The sequence below is a fragment of the Danio aesculapii genome, chromosome 20 (genome assembly GCF_903798145.1).
Source record: "Danio aesculapii chromosome 20, fDanAes4.1, whole genome shotgun sequence".
Taxonomy (NCBI): domain Eukaryota; kingdom Metazoa; phylum Chordata; class Actinopteri; order Cypriniformes; family Danionidae; genus Danio; species Danio aesculapii.
In genome coordinates, this window is record NC_079454.1 from 1,181,852 (window position 1) to 1,203,988 (window position 22,137).

Here is a 22,137-nt window from a genome sequence, read left to right on the forward strand (position 1 = left end):
CATGTGCGTTACGTGCTGGAACGGTTGTTATCTGGGAACAACATATCTTGCAATCTCCTGACTGACCAATCAGAATCAAGTATTGAAGAGAGATAAGCAGTAATAATGTAAGGATTACGAGGACCAGTCCTTGACAGAAACATCTCAGAAGAAAAGGCCTCGTTCCTAAAAGCAGATTTGGAAAAGAAGCGCGTGCCGATAAATAACAGGTCACAGGCCAGCACAAAGCCGGCACACGGAGCCGTTACCTCCCATCCTGAGTGATCTCAAACGCCACCGGCAAAAGGTGATATTACGTACATCTATCTCTGTCAAAGATATTCAATTACCGCAAGGCAATTTCCTTATGCACGCTGGAGAACTGGCCTGGATGTCTGATCATGTAATCCAGTTATTGATCTGATATAGCGTTTTCATAAGCCAAACAGTGAGGACATGTGCATGGATTTTCATCACGACACTAATTTTACAGTATTTTTTTGGTGCTCATTTTAGGAGCTTGTGTATCCTTGACCCTATGTGAAGCGCTTCTGCTCGTTCTCGTGATCTTCAAACCAATGTGACGGATAACAACAGAGTCGGTGATGAAACAGGAAGGAGAACGGAGGTGAATGAAAACATTCGCAGCTTTGGTTTGAGTTATTCACGCCTAGTCCTTCTTGGCCAAAATGTAAAATGGCTTCATAAGAGATTTCACGCATGCTTCAGCCTCCTAATAAAACAAGACAATGGAAGAATTCAATTCCCTGTCAATGAAAGTTAAGTGTGCATGATGTTAGTCTGTACACGTGTCTGTGTGTTTACAATCACACATCAAAGACACTAAAGCAGCCTGTTGGATGTGCAGGAACACAATCATGTGTGTGTTGTGTGTCTGTGTGTGTGAGAGAGAGACAGAGAGCAGCTCAGGTGATGTGAAGAAACCAGAAGCAGATCAAAGACAGAAAGATCAAACCACGCTTACCTTGTTTATAAGTGTGTGTGTGTGTGTGTGTGTGTGTGTGTACTGGTTTTGGTGGTTTATGGCAAATTTGTAAAATGATAATGATATGTCCTAGGTATTATAAGATAGAGGTGCTTTATGAGGACACGCCATGTGTCCTCGCACAGTATTTTTTCCCCACATTCCACATAATAGACCACATGCCATACAATAGACATTACGCCAATACAGTTCAGTAACTCTAGTAATAGACATACAGTGTTGAAGCAGCCCAAGACCGGTTACCCACGGAGGAAAACTAGGTTTCTGTTGGAAGAGGTGTTAGTGCGCCCAGCATGAGTGCTAATGCCCCAGTATAGTGAAGGAAAGTTTATACTGTCAGTGAGTGCTGTCTTTCGGAGGAAATGTTAAACCGAGGTCCTGACTCTCTGTGCTCATTAAAAATCAAAACTTGTTAGGTGCCAAGCATTGAAGGTGTGTAGGTGTTGTATTCGGTTCTTATTATTATTCTTCCCGCTTTTTCCTCTTCTTTATCTGCACTGGGAGTCTATGGCAGCCCTATGAACTGTTTGCGGCATTTGCGCAAACTTTAGCACACTGATAGAGGACAGTCTGATCTTCAACCACAAAAAATGGACTCTCTGAGATTTCACTTCTGTTTATTGTTATAACTTTTGCCGAATGGGCTACAACCAAAAATATTTTCCCTCAGATCTCTTGGCTCAAGCCGATTTAAAGGCACCCTATGATGCCATTTTCTGTCATGAAAATGTTTTCGCTATTTCAAACGAACTCGTCCTAGACCGTTTTGCCAATTTTCACCAAAATTGTAATCACATGACCTACAGACCATGCTGACCAAAGGTTATAGATTTCAAGTTGATTAGACCAACTGTTTTCAATTAACTTGTGAACAAATGAAACGTAGAGCTTGCGAAAATTGACTTAACGTGTTATCTCCGTAATACATTGGTGTATTTACACCAAACTTGGTGTGTGTTATCACAACAAAGGTCTGAAGTTAGCTGCAGCGTTTCGGTGCACTGCCCCAAGTGGTCCGAAGATACAAAAATTGCTTTTTTTTTTGCTTATAGCTTCTCAACCCTTTGTCCAAAATTCATAAAATTGGTCTCTTTACATCTGGCGGAGCATGCAGAGTCGAAAGATGTCTGATTTTCCCAGGTCAGCCATTTTGATTTATGTCAAAAAATTGCTATATTTTACGGAAGCATAGACGAATTGTTATGAAAGTTGGTATGTGTCTTCGAGACTGTGCCCTGAAGGTGCTCAAAAAGTTTCATCTTAGTACCGCCTTTTGGTCAAACGTTATAACAATATTTTAAAAAATGCTAATAACTTTTGAATAATTTTGCCTATTGTTTTGCTAATGGTCTTGGTATATTCCTTGGGTTGTCCTGAGAATTTCAATACCAATCAAGCCTTCATGAACTTCCTGTCCGCCATCTAGCCTTAAGTCAAAAACCCACTTTTTTGAACTCCTACAATACAGTTTCTACACTCTAAAAAACAATTGCAGTGGTCTACAAGGACATGCCTGACGTCCTCGAAATTTACAACTATTAAAGATCATACTTAATGAGGTTTTGACATTTTAAATTTGGCCAGAGGTTTTCTCTGAAGGTTGGATTTAGTGGTAGGGTAAGACAATATGATTAGCGTTTTGACTGTATAAAATACATTACGCCTATGGAGAGTCCTCATAAACCACCTATACCAACATGTGTGTGTGTGTGTGTGTGTGTGTGTGTGTGTGTGTGTGTGGTGTGTGTGTGTGTGTGTGTGTGTGTGTGTATGTGTATGTGTATGTGTGTATGTGTGTGTGTGTGTGTGTGTGTGTGTGTGTGTGTGTGTGTGTGTGTGTGTAGCAGCTACAACCTAAAAGTGATTCCTTGACATTTTGCTGAAAATGTCATTAATAGCAAAAGAGAGGCAGGGCAGTGTGATTGGTTGGTCTGCGGAGGGGTTATTATAAACTCTCTGCAAACACAGCTGTCACTCTTCCCTCCTCTCTGTCTGTGTGTGTGTGTGTGTTTTAGAGTAGACAGCTTCATTGGCTATAATGAGAGAGATTTAGCTTTGACAGCGCAAACGTGCCACTTCGAGAGGTCCAAAATAAAAGGTTGGCCACTAGAGAATATTCTCCATGCGAGAGATAAGCATTTTCCCATAGTTTGGAGTAAATAATATATAATATTTTTTAACAAAGGAATTATTTGGTTTATTTATCTACACGCACATGAAGAGCGCAGACAATTATGTCCCTCATAGTATCACATAAGAGATAAAGAAGTATTCTGCTGTAAAACCTCACCTGTCGCAAAGACTTTAAGATTAACATGACAGAAACTTGTCTTTGTATATAAAGGGGCTTACAAACACTTTTGTAGTGCAGAAAATTGCATTCTTCAGAAAAATAAATGGCTGTACAGATACCCTAAAGATACTTTCTATAGCACAATCTAATAAGTTGTCGGTAAACAGAGCTGCTAAAAAGTTGCTGAAACTAAAACAATCTCCTTTATTTATGAGCAAAGGGAAGCAGGAAGATTGTGTGTCTGCGTCGCGCAAATTAAACTGCTGTCTTGTTGAGACCCTCAAGAAACACTATTGCTATGAGAAGCCTTATATTGCCATGTAAGTAAACACAAAAACATTGCCTCTGTTGGCCCTTTTTAATGCAGATACAAAGATATAAGCTCTTCCAAACCCGAGTGAGCAGATTCAACTTTCCCTCCAAGTGTTTTATTGCACAATAACATGTGCAAAAGAAACTCAACGCACATCAGAAACAGTGTACTTCTCATAAAAATGTAATGGTATTGGCAACCGCTGCTTCATATTAGTTTAACCCATGTTTTTGAACAGAGATGTGAAGGTGATGCTTGCTGCACACATTCAAGCTTGACCTCATTTTAAAGAAGACATTTGTCTGATTTTAAATAAGGTGAAAAAAGCTCAAATGTTAAATAAAGCAAAAGTTATGTGCCTATACGTTTATGAAAATAACAAAACAATAATGTTAGTATATTATATATCAAATCTGTATTTTACAAAACCTGTTTTAGCCTAGAAATGACAGAGAAACAAGTAAATATGTTAATAAAGTATATACCAAATTTGAAGTTGATATCTCAAAATATGAACTTTCAGTACAATTTCGTTTGGCTGCAGTACCAGCCATGACCACCAGATTACATTGGTGACCATATAAGGGCATCCCCTGTTTCTATAATGTAATGTGTGTGTAATTTGTATGTATATAGCACATATATTGTGTATGTCCATACACCCAAAAGCCCTTTACATTCATGGGATGGATGGTCACTCCACACCACCACCAGTGTGCAGCATCCACTTGGATGATGCTCCGGCAGCCACAGGATAACAGCAGCAGTGCACTCACCACACACCAGCTATAGGTGGAATGGAGAGACAGTGATAGAGCAATGGGCCGATGAGGGGAATTTGGCCAGGACACCGGGGTAACACCCCTACTCTTTACCAGAAGTGCCATGAGATTATTAATGAACACAGAGAGTCAGGAGCTCGGTTTAATGTCTCATCTGAAAGACGGTGCTCACTGATAGTATATAGTGTCCCCTTCAGTTTGCTGGAGATCGGAGTTTCAATAGTCATGTCAAAGTAAATCAGCATACTATCATCTCAAAAACATTGCAAGAATCAGATGCTTTGTTTCCTGTGAAGAGAAACTTGTTCATGCTTTTATCAGCAGCAGGGTGGATTACTGTAACGGCCTCCTCACAGGCCTCTCCAAAAAGACAGCTCATCCAGAACGCTGCGGCCAAGATTCTGACCAGAACAAGGAAATCAGAGCACATCACGCCTGTCCTCAGGTCAAAGCAAGGTGAATCCGCCTTCAGCTACTAACAGCGCCCCCTACTGCTGGAATCAGCTTCCAGAAATGATCAGATGTGCTCCAACATTAGGCACATTCACATCAAAACTGAACACACATCTGTTTAGCTGTGCCTTTACTGAATGAGCACTGTGCTACATCTGACAGATCACACTATTATGTCTTTGGTTTCATTATTTTATAACCAGTTTAACACATTTTAATCTGTTTTTATCCGTTTTAAACATTTTTATTATTTTAATCGTTTAATTTTCTTGTTTTTTTTTTACATGTTTACGTAAAGCACTTTTAATTACCATTGTGTATGAAATGTGCTATATAAATAACCTCGCCTTGCCTTGATTATCCTTGCCGAAAAATAAATAAATAACCATTGCTTGGTAATATCTATAATAAAGGTCATGAAATATGAAAACTACACATTTTAGGCTTTGAAATGATATAAAGTTCCTCTTGATAGCTTTATGTTTTAGACTACAATGATGACATGCACTCTGAACGCTGGTGTGATCGTAGGCTTCAGAGACCAGCCAAGGCTGATCACACCGGTGTGATCGTACACATGAAAGAGTTAAAAATGGCCCTCTGAATCCAGCAGAACTATGTTGAGTACAGCTGTTAACCATGTACATGGAGGCATGGATATACGAAGAGCTGTTTCAGCCATCATTACGTCAGCAACCGCACTTATTCAACATCTCTGTTGAGTTTGACCATTTTGAAATCCATCCAGCCAATGGGATGTGGATAGACTGGGACTATTTTTAGGTGCTGCATAATATCAAATGTGTTCTGTTGTGATCTGCTACTATATTGAAAATAAAATGCCTTCGCCTACCAATACATCTCCAAGCAGAAGAAAATCCAGAAACCCCGAGCGATTCACGTGAACACACAAAATGAAGAGGGAAGTGAAAGAGCTAAGTGGTAGAGATGTGATTGAGCATAAGTATAGTCAGATGATGCACTATTATTAAGAGCATCTCAGCTGGTTAAGGACTAAGTGACTTTGTGATTGGGACTAATTTCTGCTCTTTTCTTGCCTCTGGCTTTCATCGCCCTTTTGTTTAGAGCTAGAAAAGTCACATAACATCCAATATAGGATTTTAACAAGAGCAATCCTTCCTGAGTGATGTTGACAGTATTTCCATACAGCACACGACTGCTTAAAGATACTGACACATTATCAGGCATGACAACAAAATGTATGAGTGAGACAGTAAAGCAAATGGTATACATTAGACATGTCTTTGTTTTTCTATTTAAATGTGTATTTAAGGATTAAACTAAACAACAAAAATAACAATACATAACTATCAAGCACTGACGGATTCAACAGTAAATATTACAAATCACATTTACAAAGCTGACTCTAGAAATGTCCTTTTCAGAGTGTGTCATTAGGACAAAACTGAGAATGCGTATTCATGCTTGACTGTTCTGTTATGATGCTTTTCTGCATACTGTCATGTGTAAAACACTAGCTGCTTTCTGAATGTTGTAGGATTTATTCTTTGTTATTAAATGCTACTATCATCAACTATCATGTCACAATTATCTCATGCACCAGAAAGAGGTCGAGATGTAATATTTTATATTGAACAAACTGTTTTCTACTATATAACGCCATATAAGAAAAGTAAATACAAAAATAAATAATTTTTTAAAGCGCAGTATGAAATGTTTAATAACATTTGTTTATACATGTGTCATAAATATCCGCACACACGCATAAGCATGACGACAAATCTGGCGATTAAAAAACGGATATTTCAAGCCTATTATAGATTAGTCTTTATTTATTGATTAAAACCGACGTGATTCTCTCTGACTCTTGTCTTTGGTGATGCGAAATAAGCTGGAAGACACATTTCACAGCCGTGATCAGCCCAATTTTACATCCTGAATATCAAACATGTGTTGATATGATCGGGGAGGCTCTTATGTGAAGATTAGGAATAGATTAGGGATAGAAATCTTTAACCGCCTCACAGACAATCTGCATCAAGAATCGAAACCGATCGAGGTCTTCGACAAGATTTCATCTCTGATTTTCGGCAGGTGAATATCAGGCATAAATCGGGCTAAATCTCCCGTAGTTTACAGAGGCAGCATGGCATGACATAGAAGAACGCTGGAGCTCAGACAGAGTGACCATCGGGTTATTGATTACCTCCCTGACGAAGGCCCTTCTTCCCCGATCACTCAGCTTAGATGGCCGGCCAGCTCTAGGAAGAGTCCTGGTGGTTCAAACATCTTCCACTTACGGATGATGGAGACTGCTGTGCTCATTTGAAACTTTCAGAGCAGCAGAAATGTTTCTGTAACCTTCCCCAGCCTTGAGCCTCGACAATCCTGTCTCTGAGGTCTACAGACAATTCCTTTGTCTTCATGCTTGGTTTCTGCTTTGACATGCACTGTCAACCCTGGGCCCTTATATAGACAGGTGTATGCCTTTTCAAATCACGTCCAATCAACTGAATTGAGCACAGGTGAACTCCAATGAAGCTGCTGAAACATCTCAAGAATGATCAGTGGAAACAGAATGGACCTGAGCTCTATTTACAGCTTCACGCCAAAGGCTGTCAATACTGATGTACATGTGATGTCTCAGCTTTTTTATTTTTAATAAATTTGCAACAATTTCAAAAACTCTTTTTTTCACATTGTCATTATGGGGGATTGTGTGTAGAATGTTGAGGAAATAAATCAATTTAATCCATTTTGGAATAAAGCTGTGACATAAAAACATGTGGAAAAAGTGGAGCAATACTTTCCGAATGCACTGTATGGGGAATAAAAAGTTATGAATACATTAGATATGCAAATTATAATGGGCAAAATGAGGGGGCTTAAATTGGGGTCATAAAGGTGTAGGAGCTGGGGCAGGCCTGTTGAATCAGGAACCAGCTGTGAAACACAAAGGTGGGAAGAAGCAAGGATAAAGGGTACAGCAAAATTTAGGGGCTTCAGACTGTCCTGGGGAGAGACTGCAGAATGCTCTCGGCTTTATTGGAAAATATTCCAATAAAGTCAATTCTTCTGATATTCATAACCTCCAGACAGAGTTTTATTAATTAATGGAACGGCCGGAAACCATTACAAAGACTAGCCAGCCTGATCTCACGAGAAAACGTAAGTATTTTACGTTTGTCAGTTTAGTGGCTAATTCATAATAAATACGAGTTTAGTCGTATGAAATTGTACGATTTTAAAAAAGAGGCGTGGTACCTAACCCCACCCCTAAACCCAACCGTCATTGGGGGGTGAGCAAATCGTACGAAAATGTATGAATTAGATCGTACGATTTCATACGAATTAGCCACTAAATTAAAAAGTTACGAAATGTCGTGAGATTGTGTTGGAGTAGCCGATATTTAGCTCTTTACACTTAACTTAACACTTTAACTCATAAAGGTTTTTTGTTGCTGCTGCTTGTTCAAACTACTTATTTAAAATGAGCTGAAACAACTCAATTCTTGAGATATTTTGTGGGACAACTTAATTGTTTTATGTTCAATCCACTTGAATTCGTTAGGTTAACTTAATGGATGTGTGTTGTTTTGAATGAGAGCCCTGCATTTTGTGCAGCGAGTAGACCGACAGGACATTGCGAAGCATCAAAGAAAGACGTGTGACATCGCTCTGCTATCAGCGAACACACACGGGGGGCTTCTGAAAGGGTTCAATGGGCCTTTCTTTTTGAAATGCTGAAGAGATTTGGATATGGCGGATTGGCTTGTGCTATAAAAAAATCCCTACAGCTGCAGGGCTGATCAACAACATGGTGTCAAAGTCGTTTAGCATTTCCAGAGGCAGGACTCCTCTGCCCTCTATATAATCGCTACTGAACCTTTTGTAGAGCATGAAATAGCCTTTGTGTTATTGATGTCTTACTCTGCCCTGACGCATCTAATCCCAGTCTTACCGACACATTTAGCAAAGCATCAGGCTGAAATACTAATAAGCTGAGAGATTCTTTGTCGTCATATGCAGAAATGCAGCAATTCTGTCACATTTCATCACACGTGCACCAGTTGTGTTGGTACTTTCTTTAATTTATAAAGCACTTTAAGCTAAGTGCTGTCCAATAAAAGCAAATAATAACAATTTACCGCTGATTTTTTTCCCAATATTTCCTAAATGATGTTTAACAGAATTTTTCACAGTATTTCCTTTAATATTTTTTCTGCTGTCATCATGGCAAAGATAAATGAAATCACTTATTAGAAATGAGTTATTAAAACTAGTATGATTAGAAATCTCTCTGTTAAACAGAAATTGTGTAAGAAAGAATGGCGGAAAACAACCCCTTGGGTGTACTTTATCCCTATTATTACACAGCTACTTTCACAAAATGTTGAAATTTGAGACAAAATAACCCATTTGTCAGCAGTTTTATTCAAAAAATATCTGAAAAGTCACGAGAAACAATTATTCAAGCTTTTATAACTTCAAGTTTGGAGTCCTGTAATCCTCTTTTAGATGGCATTTCCAAATCCCAGGTATGGACTTCAAGTAGTCCAGAATTCTGTACCACAAAATATGGTCTACTCCAGGATTGAGACCTGCTTCCAAAATCATCTACTTCGGGAGTATGTGCTATATTTGAATTTACTACACAGCCATTATTAAAGTGAGCTCTATACAGAATGAATGTGAGCAGTATGAATGGAACTTGGACGCACTACATCCACCATTTGCCATGATCACTTGACCTTCCCGTGTTAATTGCACCACTTCACTCCCATTTATGACTTCTATGGCATGGCATCATGGGATAGCGTAGCGTCCATTAAGACCGGCTCACACTGTGCAATTTTTTATAATCCTGAACAATTGTAGCATGTCAGACTGCATGAACATGGCTCTCATGTCACACTGTAAGCTCTCAGACACGACAATGAAGACGCGCCAAACACGGAAGAAAATGTCCCCGGAGTTTGACGTTATCCACCTGTGACACTTTCATTATCCGGCGTTCTGAAATGATTCCTCACAGCAAACGTAAACAATCTGTAGCGGCAATTTAGCACACAGCGTGTCTCAATAATAAAACCATGAAGGAAAAAAACAGCTTTGACTTTTCCCCGCGGTCATTTGAATCGTCGTACAGATTGTGTCATCAGATTCGGAGCTCCTATTGGTTCTTGGATGCTCATCGCAGCTGTTGTCACTGTAGGAAAGTGTCTGAAATCATCTGACGCTGCCAGAACTTCATTGAGGGAAAATCTGATCGCAACGGCCATCAAGCGGCAATCGGTGAACATGTCAAACCAATAATCAAAGATCACTGATTTTAGCTTAGGATTTCAGGAATCTTTTAGGATTTCCCATATTTGTGTCAGATGACAAAATCGTGGCTGAATCTCACAGTGTGAGCAGGGCTGAAAATAAAATAAAATAATAATAATCATAATAATATTAAAATAATAATAATAATAATAATATTAAAAAAATAATAATAATAATAATAATAATATAAAAATATTATATATTATATGATAATATTATATATTTTAATTAATTAATTATTATTAAATATTATTATTAAAATAATATTATTATTATATAGAATAATATTTTATAATAATAATAAAATAAAAATAAATCCTTAAAATTTACGGTAAAAAACCAGCAGCTGTGGTTGCCAGTACTTTACCGTGAAAAATGCGGTACAAACCGTAAAAGTAATATCTCATTTTTACGGTAAACTACTGTATTTTATTAATTTATAGATGTAATATGTCTGTATTTTGAATTACCACCATCTACACATCTTTTGTTACACAGTTAGACACGTTAACACAGCCATACGCAGGTGGTGATGAGGAAGTTCATCCATAATGAACTATTGCTCATCACAAACAACTGTTCCCACAAGCAGAAAAGCGTATCAGTATATAGAAGCTGCTCAGTGTCATTCACAGTAAACACCAGTATGGTCACACACATAAAATTAAAGTCATGAAATAAACATTGTTTAGATGTAACATAAATCTCTAATGTCCATCACTGATGGGGAAAAAACTAAAAAGGAATTCTGGGAAAGTCAATTCACGGTTATTCGCCGTATATATTAAGGAAACATACTGTTAACCAGGTTACAGATTTGTACTGTAGCATTTTTACAGTTTTTTACCGCTGAAATCACGGCCATTTTTTACAGTGCACTCTTCCGAATTTCAGAAGTAGTAGGTCATTTGGGTATTTCTTGCATGCCGTTTTTTGAATTCTATAAATTCGGTCATACCATCAGCTTGCATGCTGTTTTTAGCACACTATATAGTGATTTTGATGCAGCCTAGGATTTAAATTATTTTATTTGTATTCAAATACTTAAACAATCGGGCTCCTGAATACCTCTAAGATCTCCCACATCTCCATAACCCTCCTAGAAGTCTAAGATCCTATAATATGAGTTTATCTGAAATTCCTACTTCGAGGTTGAAACACAGAGCGGACTGTTTTTTTGGGATGGCTTGGCTGTACAACTCCGAATAGCCCTATCTCTACCAGAACTCATTTGTTTTCCTAAGCTTTCAAAAAGTGTTAATCTGCTGTTCTTCTTATCGCTTTTTATCACCCGCCAGTGCTACATTGAGCTGCTATTGCTATTTTAATTCTCTAGACGTACAGCTGAAGTCAGAATTATTCGGCCGCCTTTATATTTCCTCCCCAATTTCTGTTTAACAGAGAGCAGATTTCTAATCATAATGGTGTTAATAACTCATCTCTGTTATCTTTGCCATGATGACAGCACATAATATTTGACTCGATATATTCTTCAAGACACTAGTATTCAGCTTAAAGTGACATTTAAAGGCTTAACTAGGGTAATTAGGGTAAAGTTAGGGTAATTAGGCAAGTCATTGTATAACAGTGGTTTATTCTGGAGACAATCCAACACTAATATTGCTTAAGGGGCTAATAATATTGACCTTAAAATGGCTTTAAAACTATTAAAACTGCTTTTATTCTAGCCGAAATAAAACAAATAAGACTTTTTCCAGAAGAAAAAATATTAGAGGAAATACTGTGAAAATTTCCTGAATCTGTTCAACATCATTAAGGAAATATTTGACAAATAATTGGGTGAATAACTCTGATTTTAACTGTACATGAGTGTTCTGCTTTATTCTGCAGTAGCAACTTCATTCTGTCTAACCTTTCCGACTGCAGTGCACCCATTTTTAATTAATTAATGTACTTATTTGACTATTTTTATGTCCCCTGCGGTTGTTTATCAGATGCTAGAGTAAAACAGATTAGTCTTTTCTCTTCTGAAACTTTGAATAGCGAGTAATAATTAAAATGACAAATTTCGCCGCACTGCAATCTCAAACTAATTCTTCCGCCAATTAGCATGTAAGAATTAAACGAAGATATGTTCACGACGTTCTTGTCAAGCACGTTCAAGTACAAAGTGTCCTCTTTTCTCCTCAATAGCGCTCGTCTCGTTGTCTCTGGAAAAGGTCATGTGGAATGAGTGTCTCGCTGCAGATTTCATTCTTGTACATTATGCTGGTTTCAGCGCAACAGGAATTCTTGCCTCCGAAATGAGCAGCCGGAGGACATGTGGAAATGAGGATAGCGCCGCATGTGACTCTGAATGCAAGGCTGAAATTATTACCTGGCTAATGCACACCTCCCAAACTTCAGCAGGGTTAGGTCTGTGTGTGTGAAGCTGCAGTATCACTGTACACAAAATGTCTCATTGCATTACAGGGAAGAAAATCAATATGAGCGCAGACAGAAACGTCAGCAGAGAAAACACATTACACTGTATGAATAAAGGGCTTTTGAGGACACTTGCTTTGATACATTTTTAAAGGTATTGATGTGATTGATCGCGCAGGAATGCGGTGTACATGACCTTTACCTTGCGTTTGCTGTAGGACTGAACGATATTGGAAAAATGGAACTGTTGGTCAGAAAACCGCTATGATTTGTGCAGCTTTAATGATGCAACTGAAAGTGCTTCTCTCTGGCGTTTTGTTTCTAATCAGTCAACGGCACATTGATGCCAAGCTTCTGCTTTCAATCCGGCACACCTGTGGAGAATCTGTGGTGTGTTTATCCTCCAGGGACCCGCTTCTGTCCTCTGTACACAACGTTTTTTTAAAGCCACATGCCTGCTGCATGACAAAGTAGGGACGCTGCATTCATGCATTCGCTCTTATTAAACTGAACAAACATATATATATTTACACCAAGTGTGTCTCACACCTCCTTTTGAGAGGCGCTCCCAGGCGTTAGATCGCCCCCTGGGGGCAGGCTGCAGCACAAGTCATAAAACCCGCTTCCTCCATGTTAGCGAACGAGACTTGAGTCCAAACAAAAAAATGTGTTCCACTCGCAATAAAATATCCTGAAAGATGGTTTTGGTCTATAAAGGCACTGGTTATCAGCTGATATAGGTGCAGATCTTCATTGTTGTAAACAGCATGTTTTTAGCCACTAATTTAAAGGGCCCATAGTTGACCTCTTTTTTATGATGTAATATTAATATTATGGCTCTTCTGAGTGTGCCAGTTTAGCTTCAGTTTAAAACACAGTTCAGATTTGTTTATTATAATGTGTTAAAAAGTGTCATGTTGGGGGCGTGTCCACAGCTCGCTGATTTATGGGTGTGTTGCTTCACATGTAAATTAGTTTCGGCTTCCCGCCAATGTAACAAGAGGGGCGGGGCCATGAGCTCACCCGCTCTGCGTTTGCAACAGAGTCTGACAGGCAGACGGAGAAGGAGAGAGAGGATCAGCAATCAGTCGTACATGTACGACTCTGACACAGACCAAGCAGAGAGTACAAAATCATTTGTGTCTTTGTACAGTTTTACAGCCAACTGTGTGCTAGTTTCAAGTGATGAGCTTGTACACAGAAACTAATAACCACGCACACTGAATTAACTTTGACTGAGGCACCGGATGCGCCGCTCGAAGCCGCGACACGGCACACCAGACACTCTCTGTGGCGCTGCAGAAACATGAAGTGTCCCGAATCGTCGCGCCACACATTTTTGAATTCTAAACAGGTTTCTGCAGCGGTCCGCGGCGCCCAGCCGTCGACTTGAGTGTTCCCTGATAGAAACCGATGTTTAGAATTCTAAAACGCATGCTAGTTAAGATCACAGGGAGCTTCTGGGATCGCGAGAAATGCAAACGGCTGAAGTATAAGGTAGACTCAATGAGAAGTACACATGTTTGCAAACCTACCTAAAGATACAACCAATAATTCCGATTAGAGCGATCATGTGGAGAATATTGATCTTGTGTTGAGCCCAATGAGCCTTGCATCTAAAAATAGAGCTAGCGTGTTCCTTTAGTGATATCGCTTCCACTCACGCTGAAAATGGCGGACGTGAATCAACAAACTGAGGATATGATGACGCGCCTGTCAATCAATATTGGTAGGCGGGGGGACCGCTCTCCTACGTAAAGTTGCGGTCGGTTTGAAAACAGCTCCAGTTGGTCCACCGTTTTTATGTTGTTAAATTGAAAAAAAAAAAAGCACTGGGTGTGTTTATATCACCCCAATATGACAGTCTATACACCATACATGCACATATGTCTGTCCAAACAGCTTGAAAAGCAGATTTTTTACCATAGGGCCCTTTAAAGCTATAAAAACAGGGCATGTTCTTGTTGTTTTTGTTCATTAAAATAACCTTCAGGGCTTGACAATAAGGACTGCCTGATGGCCCAGAGCCAGCGTGAGAGACACTCGGGACAGTATACAGTATCATTACTGGCCCGATCTGCCTTGTCAATAGTTTTTCTTTGCCTGTGACTGTTTGTCAATTGCGTGCAAATACTAGGGCCTTAGGGTGCTTTCACACCTAGACGTTTGTTTCAGAGAGCAAAATGATCCAATGAACCAGGTTATATCACAGTGTATTATGGTTGCGCAATAGCCATATATACGGCTATAGCGCATGCTGAAATATTACAGAAAGCTGTTTATCCGTTAGAAAGATTGACCGAAGTTACAATCTGATATTTCTTCCATATTTTAATGGAATAATATGTTATAATATGTTGTATTAGGCCTGTTGTTTTGTTCATTTCTGCACTGACAGCTCGAAAGAAAGATCAACATTGATCTGCTTCATGATCTGACAACAGTCTCACTTCATCTGTTATTGAAATACAGTGGAGAAATGGAAATGGTCGTGCCTAACTGAGCCTGGTTTCTCTCAAGGTTTTTTAATTCTTCACTTTCGTCAATTAGTGAAGTTTTTTCCTCTCCGCTGTCGCCACTGGCTTGCATGGTTGAGGATCTGTAGAGCTGCGCATCGATGGATTTGCTCTTCAGTGTTTGGACTCTCAGTAGTGATTATTAAACCACACTGAACAGTCAATAGTCAATAGATCGATTTTTATAAAACTTGACGACTGAAATGAGGCTCTGTAAGAGAAAGTCTAGCCTCTCTGATTTATATTTGATGCTGATGTCTGTGGGGGTCAAAATTAAAGTGCACATTTTCACTTGGTGCGGCCAGTGAACATTTTGGCAGGGCAAGTGAAAGTCTGAACCACTGGCCAAATCGGGGCAGTAGAAAAAATCCTTAGCGTTGAACCCTGAACCTTAATGTAGACATATTATGTCTGACAGAAAATATATTTACCCTGACCTGTGCTAATACACTGAATCAACCAACTCACAACTCTTTTTTCATCCATGTTGACATTAAAGTCAGATGATGCTGCTTGCCATCTATTGCTGACTTAAATGATCATTTCCACTCTGGGCAAGTTATTTTTAATTATATATAAAAAACTTTTTACCTTAGAATAAAGTCTAAACCAGTGTTTCCCAACCCTATTCCTGGAGGCACACCTATTGATTTCAGGTTTTGGAGTCTCTTCTAATGTTCTGATGAGTTGATTCAGGTGTGTTTGATTAGGGAGAGCTTGAAAATGTGTACTGTTGGTGTGCCTTCAGGAACAGGGTTAGGAAACGCTGGCCTAACTGTCTAACAGACAACAGTAGTCATGTATAGTTCATTCATTCATTTTCCTTCGGCTTAGTCTCTTTATTTATCAGGGGTCGCCCTTTATTTATCAATCATCGGCCAACTATTCCAGCATGTGTTTTACGCAGTGGATGCCCTTTCTAGCTGCAACCCAGTACTGGGAAACACCTATACACGCTCACATTCACACACATACACTACAAACAATTTAGTTTATTTAATTCACCTGTACCACATGTGTTTGGGCTGTAGGGGAAATCGAAGTACTCAGAGGAAACCCACGCCAACACGGGGAGAACATGCAAACTTCACACAGAGATACCAACTGGCCCAGCTGGGACTCAAAACAGCGACCTTCATGATGTGAGGTGATAGTTCTTACCACTGAGCCACCGTGCCGGCCATGATGTATAATAGTATAGTAAATATATCCAATTTGTCTACTCCAGTTAACACAACATGACACATACACACATGTTATTAGTGCAAAACTCCTGTTTACACAGCAAACTAAAAGCCTGTCTGAGCATGACGTCTAGATTCGAGTCGACAGGAGCTTCAATAGCATTTTAGATCACAGCTTGACAGCGTTTGTGCACACACACACACCGTGTAATACAACATTAACTACGGATTATTGCTGCCATAAATTGAAACACTTATGAGGAAGCCTGAACGAACTTAAAACAAACCCTCTTATTTACTCCTGAGCTCACTGCAGGTCATTATTGTGCAGAACCGTCACTTCCAAATATCTGAAGAAATCTATTGCAAAAACTAAACTATCGAAACTCTTATCTTGTTTGCTAAAATAAATCAAAATAAAGAGAGATGTTTTTCTGAAAACAAGCTAAATAATCTTCATAATCCAATGGGATAAGGAAAATAATCTTAATTCAAAGCGAAAACACGATTATTTGGGTTGTTTTAAGGAAAATCTCACTTAATTTTGACTTATTGTCTCTGAAAGCAAGACTAAGTTTTTTACTGGTTTAGAAAATGCTTCTTGATTTAAGTGTTTTTAGATATTTGGACTAGAAACAAAGCAAAAACTGACTGTGTGTGTCAGGCTCACCCCTATAGGCTGGAAGATGAGACCATCCACTTCATGGCTGACCTGCGAGGTGAAACTGCCCTCCAGGAGCTGCGAACAAAGCAAAAGACAATGAGAATATTTGATGTGTTTGTTGCATAAAAACATATAGCCAAGGGCAGAGACACACTCTCCAAGAACACAGCTTTCTTATTCAACAACATCAAAAAAGGTGACTTCCAAATAAAGTTCCAAGACAGATTCCCGAACTCTCTCTCCATCTGCCATCATTTGAAAATAAATAAAGAGAAAAAAAGGGGCACAGCTGAGCCAGATATGACATGTATTGGCCCACTCGTCTTGCAGAATTGTTGTTATTCAGCCACATTGGAGGGTTTTCAAGCATTAATTGCTTTTTTAAGGTCATGCCACAATATCTCAATTAGATTCAGGTCAGGACTTTGACTAGGCCACTCCAAAAATCACACAAACATGAAGAGATGTTATCAGAATGAGCTTTATTGCAGGTATGTTCACACATACGAGGAATTTGTTTTGGTGACAGAGCTTCTACAGTGCAACAGAATCACAGAGACAGGACAAAAAAAAAGATAATAAATATATTTTAATAATAAAGAAGTAAGTAGTGAATGCAAATATACAAATTGACAAGTGTTTGTATAGGTATATTACTATATAATATACTAATAGTATAGTGTTCTAAAAGAAACACTGCATGTGTGTTCGTGAGTCTTTGTGTTTGCCGTTTGTCATATCAAAATTCTTAATGGCTCAAAAATTTTGGAGTGGCCTAGTTAAAGTCCTGATCTCAATCCAATTGAGATGCTGTGGCAACAATTTTTAAATATTTTCAAAACTGGAACATGTGAAATAACATTTAATACTTCAAAATGGTTAATTTTATCATAAAACAACGATGACCGTAAACACCTTGTTTGTTTTAGGAGGGGTGGGGCTTTCTGTTTGTCCGGCCAATGATAAGAGATTATGCAAATATAGATGCATCCAACAAATACAGATTTTTTTCTATTCAAATACCAAAATATAAAATGAAAACAAAAATGCATTACATTATCAGTTTAGTCATTATAGTTTGGAAAATTACAATAAAAGATGTGTCCTAATCACCGGCGATTTAATCCTTGCAGATCGCTGGAGAACCACACGTCACTGAACCGGACTACAAATAGCATCATGCACCTCACACACACACCAGTTACTGATTCCCTCTGATTACACACACACAGCTGATAACTTATCATGGACTGATTACCTTGACTTTATATTCACTTCACACTTCACACACACGTAGCTGAGTCTTGTTTACCCAGCATAGCATTTCAAAGCGTTTTTGCTTGTTTGCCTTTTGCTTTTCTCGTTGTTTAATCTTTGCCACTTAGCCTGACCATTTGTCTGAATTTTTTGACTTCGTTTCTTGGATTTTGGACCATTGCCTACACAACTTCAAATTTCTCTTTAAGCTGGATATTCAATGAGAAAACGATTGCATCCATTAGGAATCGATTGAAGTTACCAAGTAAAAAGAGACGTGATGTCAGAGGTGGAGCAAGGAATTACACATTTAATTAAAGATACAAAGACAAAAAACACTGTTGATCCTTTGGAATGATGTGAACTGATGAATGGACACGACAAACACAAAGAAAAGCGTGTCAATTTCGATTTCCCCCTCACATTGGCGAACGTCCTTGAGAAACGGCGCCCAGTAAACAAGGCATTATAAAAGTAAAGTGTGCAGCAATCAAAAATGCATATCTCAAACAGAGCAGAAAGTACAGTGTGAAATTGAGCGAGCGGGCAGCCTGAGCTCTTGGGTTTAGCATTTTCATTAGCGCCGCCACCGCCGTCTATAGAGCAGTGGCCGTAAATGAATTCCTGCCTAATAAATGTTTCAAGACCTTGAGCCTGTTTGTGTTTAAACAGATCTCTGCTGTCAATGTTCGCTTCACAGCTCAGACAAGCTCTATCATCCTGAAAACCCTTTAATAAAAAAAAGCTGGACTTCTTTCATTAAGCATAATCTGCCCTCAGATGAACACTCTACAACCTTACCCACAATCCACTGGGATTTGGTTATATTAGCGGCGCACACGAGAGTTACAGCAGCAGAAGTCTTAAGTCAGATTTTCCTTCCATGACATTCCTTCTAATGAAGCAGGAACCTCCAACTCGTTCAATCCACCTATTTTGCATATGAGCATAAATAAAAATGCTAAAAGAAACTCCAAGACGTGCATAAAATTTGAAAATACGCGCAAAAAAACGTACGAGTGAGTAAGATAAACGCTTAAAGGAAAAAGGATAAAGGAAACGCACATAAACTATGATGGAAACATATTTTCTGAATAAAGTTCTAGTATGCAAATCAAAAAGTCATGTGACAGATCATGTGATAACAGAAATAGGCAAAATGGGACGGCACTAATGGATAAAGCAGTGGAACGAACACATTATATAATAAAATATCTGAAATATTGTTTTGGTCATTCTAAAATCCCTCAGCAAAAAATGTCATCAAAGTGGTTTAGTCTTGTTATTATTATTATTATTATTATTGTTATTATTATCATTATTATTATTACGTACAGAACAGTTTTGAGTGTTAGTGCTACCAAAAGCCACTGTGCATCCATTTTTTTCCTAAAAGAAAAAGCGTCCAAAGTTGCGTAGTGCATAAATAATTTTAAAATACTTAAACAAACAAATTTATAACAAATAAAATAAAAATAAAAAAAAAATCGAAAAAAAAAAATATTGAAAAAAAATAAATAAATAATAATGGAAAAAATATATATATATTTTTTAAAAATTGAAAAAAAAATGAAAAAAAGGAAAATACAAGGGTTTTTTTTCGTAGTTAAAAAACGAATGAGAAAATTTGTAAAACGATTTGATTTTAATTTTAAGTGTCGAAAACTTAAAACATAACAAATCACCAGAAAACAAAACGGTCTATTCTGTTCTATACTTCACAGAAACTTTAAGCTTTTGTATGGTTCAATATACGTTTTTAAAATGAAAATCCAATGATCAAACAAAATATACATGGGCCAATATTAATACCTCTCTCAATATTAATGATTTGAGGTCAAGTGCTAAAGTGCTTTGGTTTAAACAATAGTAAAACTTTCTTTCTGTTCAGCGAAGCAGCGCAAATGTTGTATAACTTCAAAATAAAGACGTTTTTCCCAATTAAAACACTGCTATATTACAAAAAAATAAATAGTTGGCCATTAGACAAGAAATATGTTGTTTTAAAGTGGAAAATACGATGTCTTAACAAATATCGGTTCCTAAAAGGAATATCGAATGTCTCCTACCACAGCAAACTCCATTTGCCGGACTATCAGGACGTGATGATTTTGTTCTGTTAGACTCATCGGATGAAAACGCTTCTTTATCCGCTAATGTTTTATGCGATACTCCAGTTTTCGCACATCATTTTCATTCGCATCTTGGGATGGAAACATAGCTATTGGCTGCTTTGTTTTCTCATGTAATCTCTCAGAAACACATCTGCTGCCGAAAGAGCCTTGGATGGCGAATTAAAATTCCAGTCAGTCAGGCAGTCTGCGGCAAACAGCATCTTTCATGGCTAATAGAGCTCAGCCTCAAAGCTCGGAGGAAATCCACCATATTAGCCTCTACCTGCACACAATTGGCAGTCCGCTCAGGTGTGCGGCGAGTTAAAGGCACGTTTCAGAATCCAGCCCTCTTAAATGAGGACATTACGGCTTAATGAGATCATTAACTCCTGTTAAACTCTCGGAAAGCGCGGCGTGTGAGATGAAACATTGGCGGCAAACGTGTGGGAAGAGTCTGAAGCGCTGAGGAACAGGTTGTCTATGCGATGACAATGGCTCTTCACAGTTTGCCTTTGAAAAAAGAAATAACCCATCAGAGAATTTGCCCATCTTTCCTTTGTTCTCTTTTGATTTACAGGCGTTTCTTATTAGGATTTCTCTTATGTTATGCTGTTTTTATTTCCAAAATTAATCGCTGAACGATTCATATGGGAGTCATGGGATAATTAGGTAAAAATATATGCAGATTATAAGACCATGAAAGTGTTTTGACCTTGTAAGTATATCAGCCTGTTGTTGGAGACCCCAAAACCAAAATATGACCCTTTAAATGAATAATAGGGGCTCTTTAAGAGAGAGTTGGGACAGTCAACCTTGGAAAGTTCCTAATTATTATTATTTCTTCCATTATTCAGTCTATTTTGTACTTATGCATCCCAAAAAGCAGTTCTGCATCTGTTGTCCCATATATCTGGACCGAACCGTGACCTCAAGACCGAGGTATATCTCTAACCATGACATCTGTGTATAGCTACAGCCCAATTATTTACCACTCATACTTTGTTCTTCCTTTCACCGTTTTATTTTGGTTCATATCATTCATATATATTTTTTTTAAATAAGAAACATACCTATCCTATAAGAAGCTGTTCAGCTGGAGAGGTCTAGGGCTGTGCAATTTATCCAAACGTATATATAAATACTGGAATGCTTTGCAATAAATCAGCAATTTAATCTAAAAGTCTCCTTGTGTGCCTGCATTAGCACACCCTGTGCCTTTCCAGCACATCTGACAATGTAGTTCCAGTACATGTGCATCTCTGAAAGCAAGCACAGGAGACATGCTGGTTTTCCTTGTCCAAAACTCTCGAACAATTTTGGCAGATGCTGAAATATGAGCGAGCAAGCCATGCTAAAACCGACAGCAAAGCAGTAACTCCACTCTGACACAAGTGTTTTAGTTTTTGATGTTTTCAAGTTGATCAAACTATACCCGTGCAGCACAGTGCTGATCTTTATTTGATTTACTAAGGTTTTCTCATTGTTAAAATATCTGATTTGTCTTAAGCAACAGTAAAACTCGGCTGTTCACTTTTAGAAGTTGTAGTAATGCTTTCTCTTTTTCACCGCAAAATGACTGCTCTTTATTTGAGTTTTTGTCTTGTTTTAGTCCAAATATCTAGAAATTCTTAAATCAAGAAGCATTTTTTGACTAGCAAAACATACTGTGTTGTTTTCAGAAATAGCACGTTAAAATTAAACGAGTTTTTCCTCTATTGGCAGATTATTTTGCTTCTTTTGAGGAAAAACTGAAAATAAGACCACATGTTTTGCTCGTTCAGAAAATGCTTTATGGTTTAAAAATTCTAGATATTTGGACTAAAAACAAGACAAGATAATTTTCTGTAGAGTTTTTGGAATAATTTGAAACATATTCTTTGA

General features: G+C 38.2%; 1 protein-coding gene across 1 annotated transcript in view; it reads right to left on the reverse strand.

The window, feature by feature from the left end:
- rngtt (RNA guanylyltransferase and 5'-phosphatase) overlaps positions 1-22,137 on the reverse strand; it is a 188,487-nt gene that overhangs the window by 51,903 nt on the left and 114,447 nt on the right. Inside the window, exon 12 of the mRNA XM_056481173.1 lies at positions 16,892-16,960. Within this exon, the coding sequence (XP_056337148.1) occupies positions 16,892-16,960 (69 nt within the window). The remainder of the gene's footprint in view (positions 1-16,891; positions 16,961-22,137) is intronic.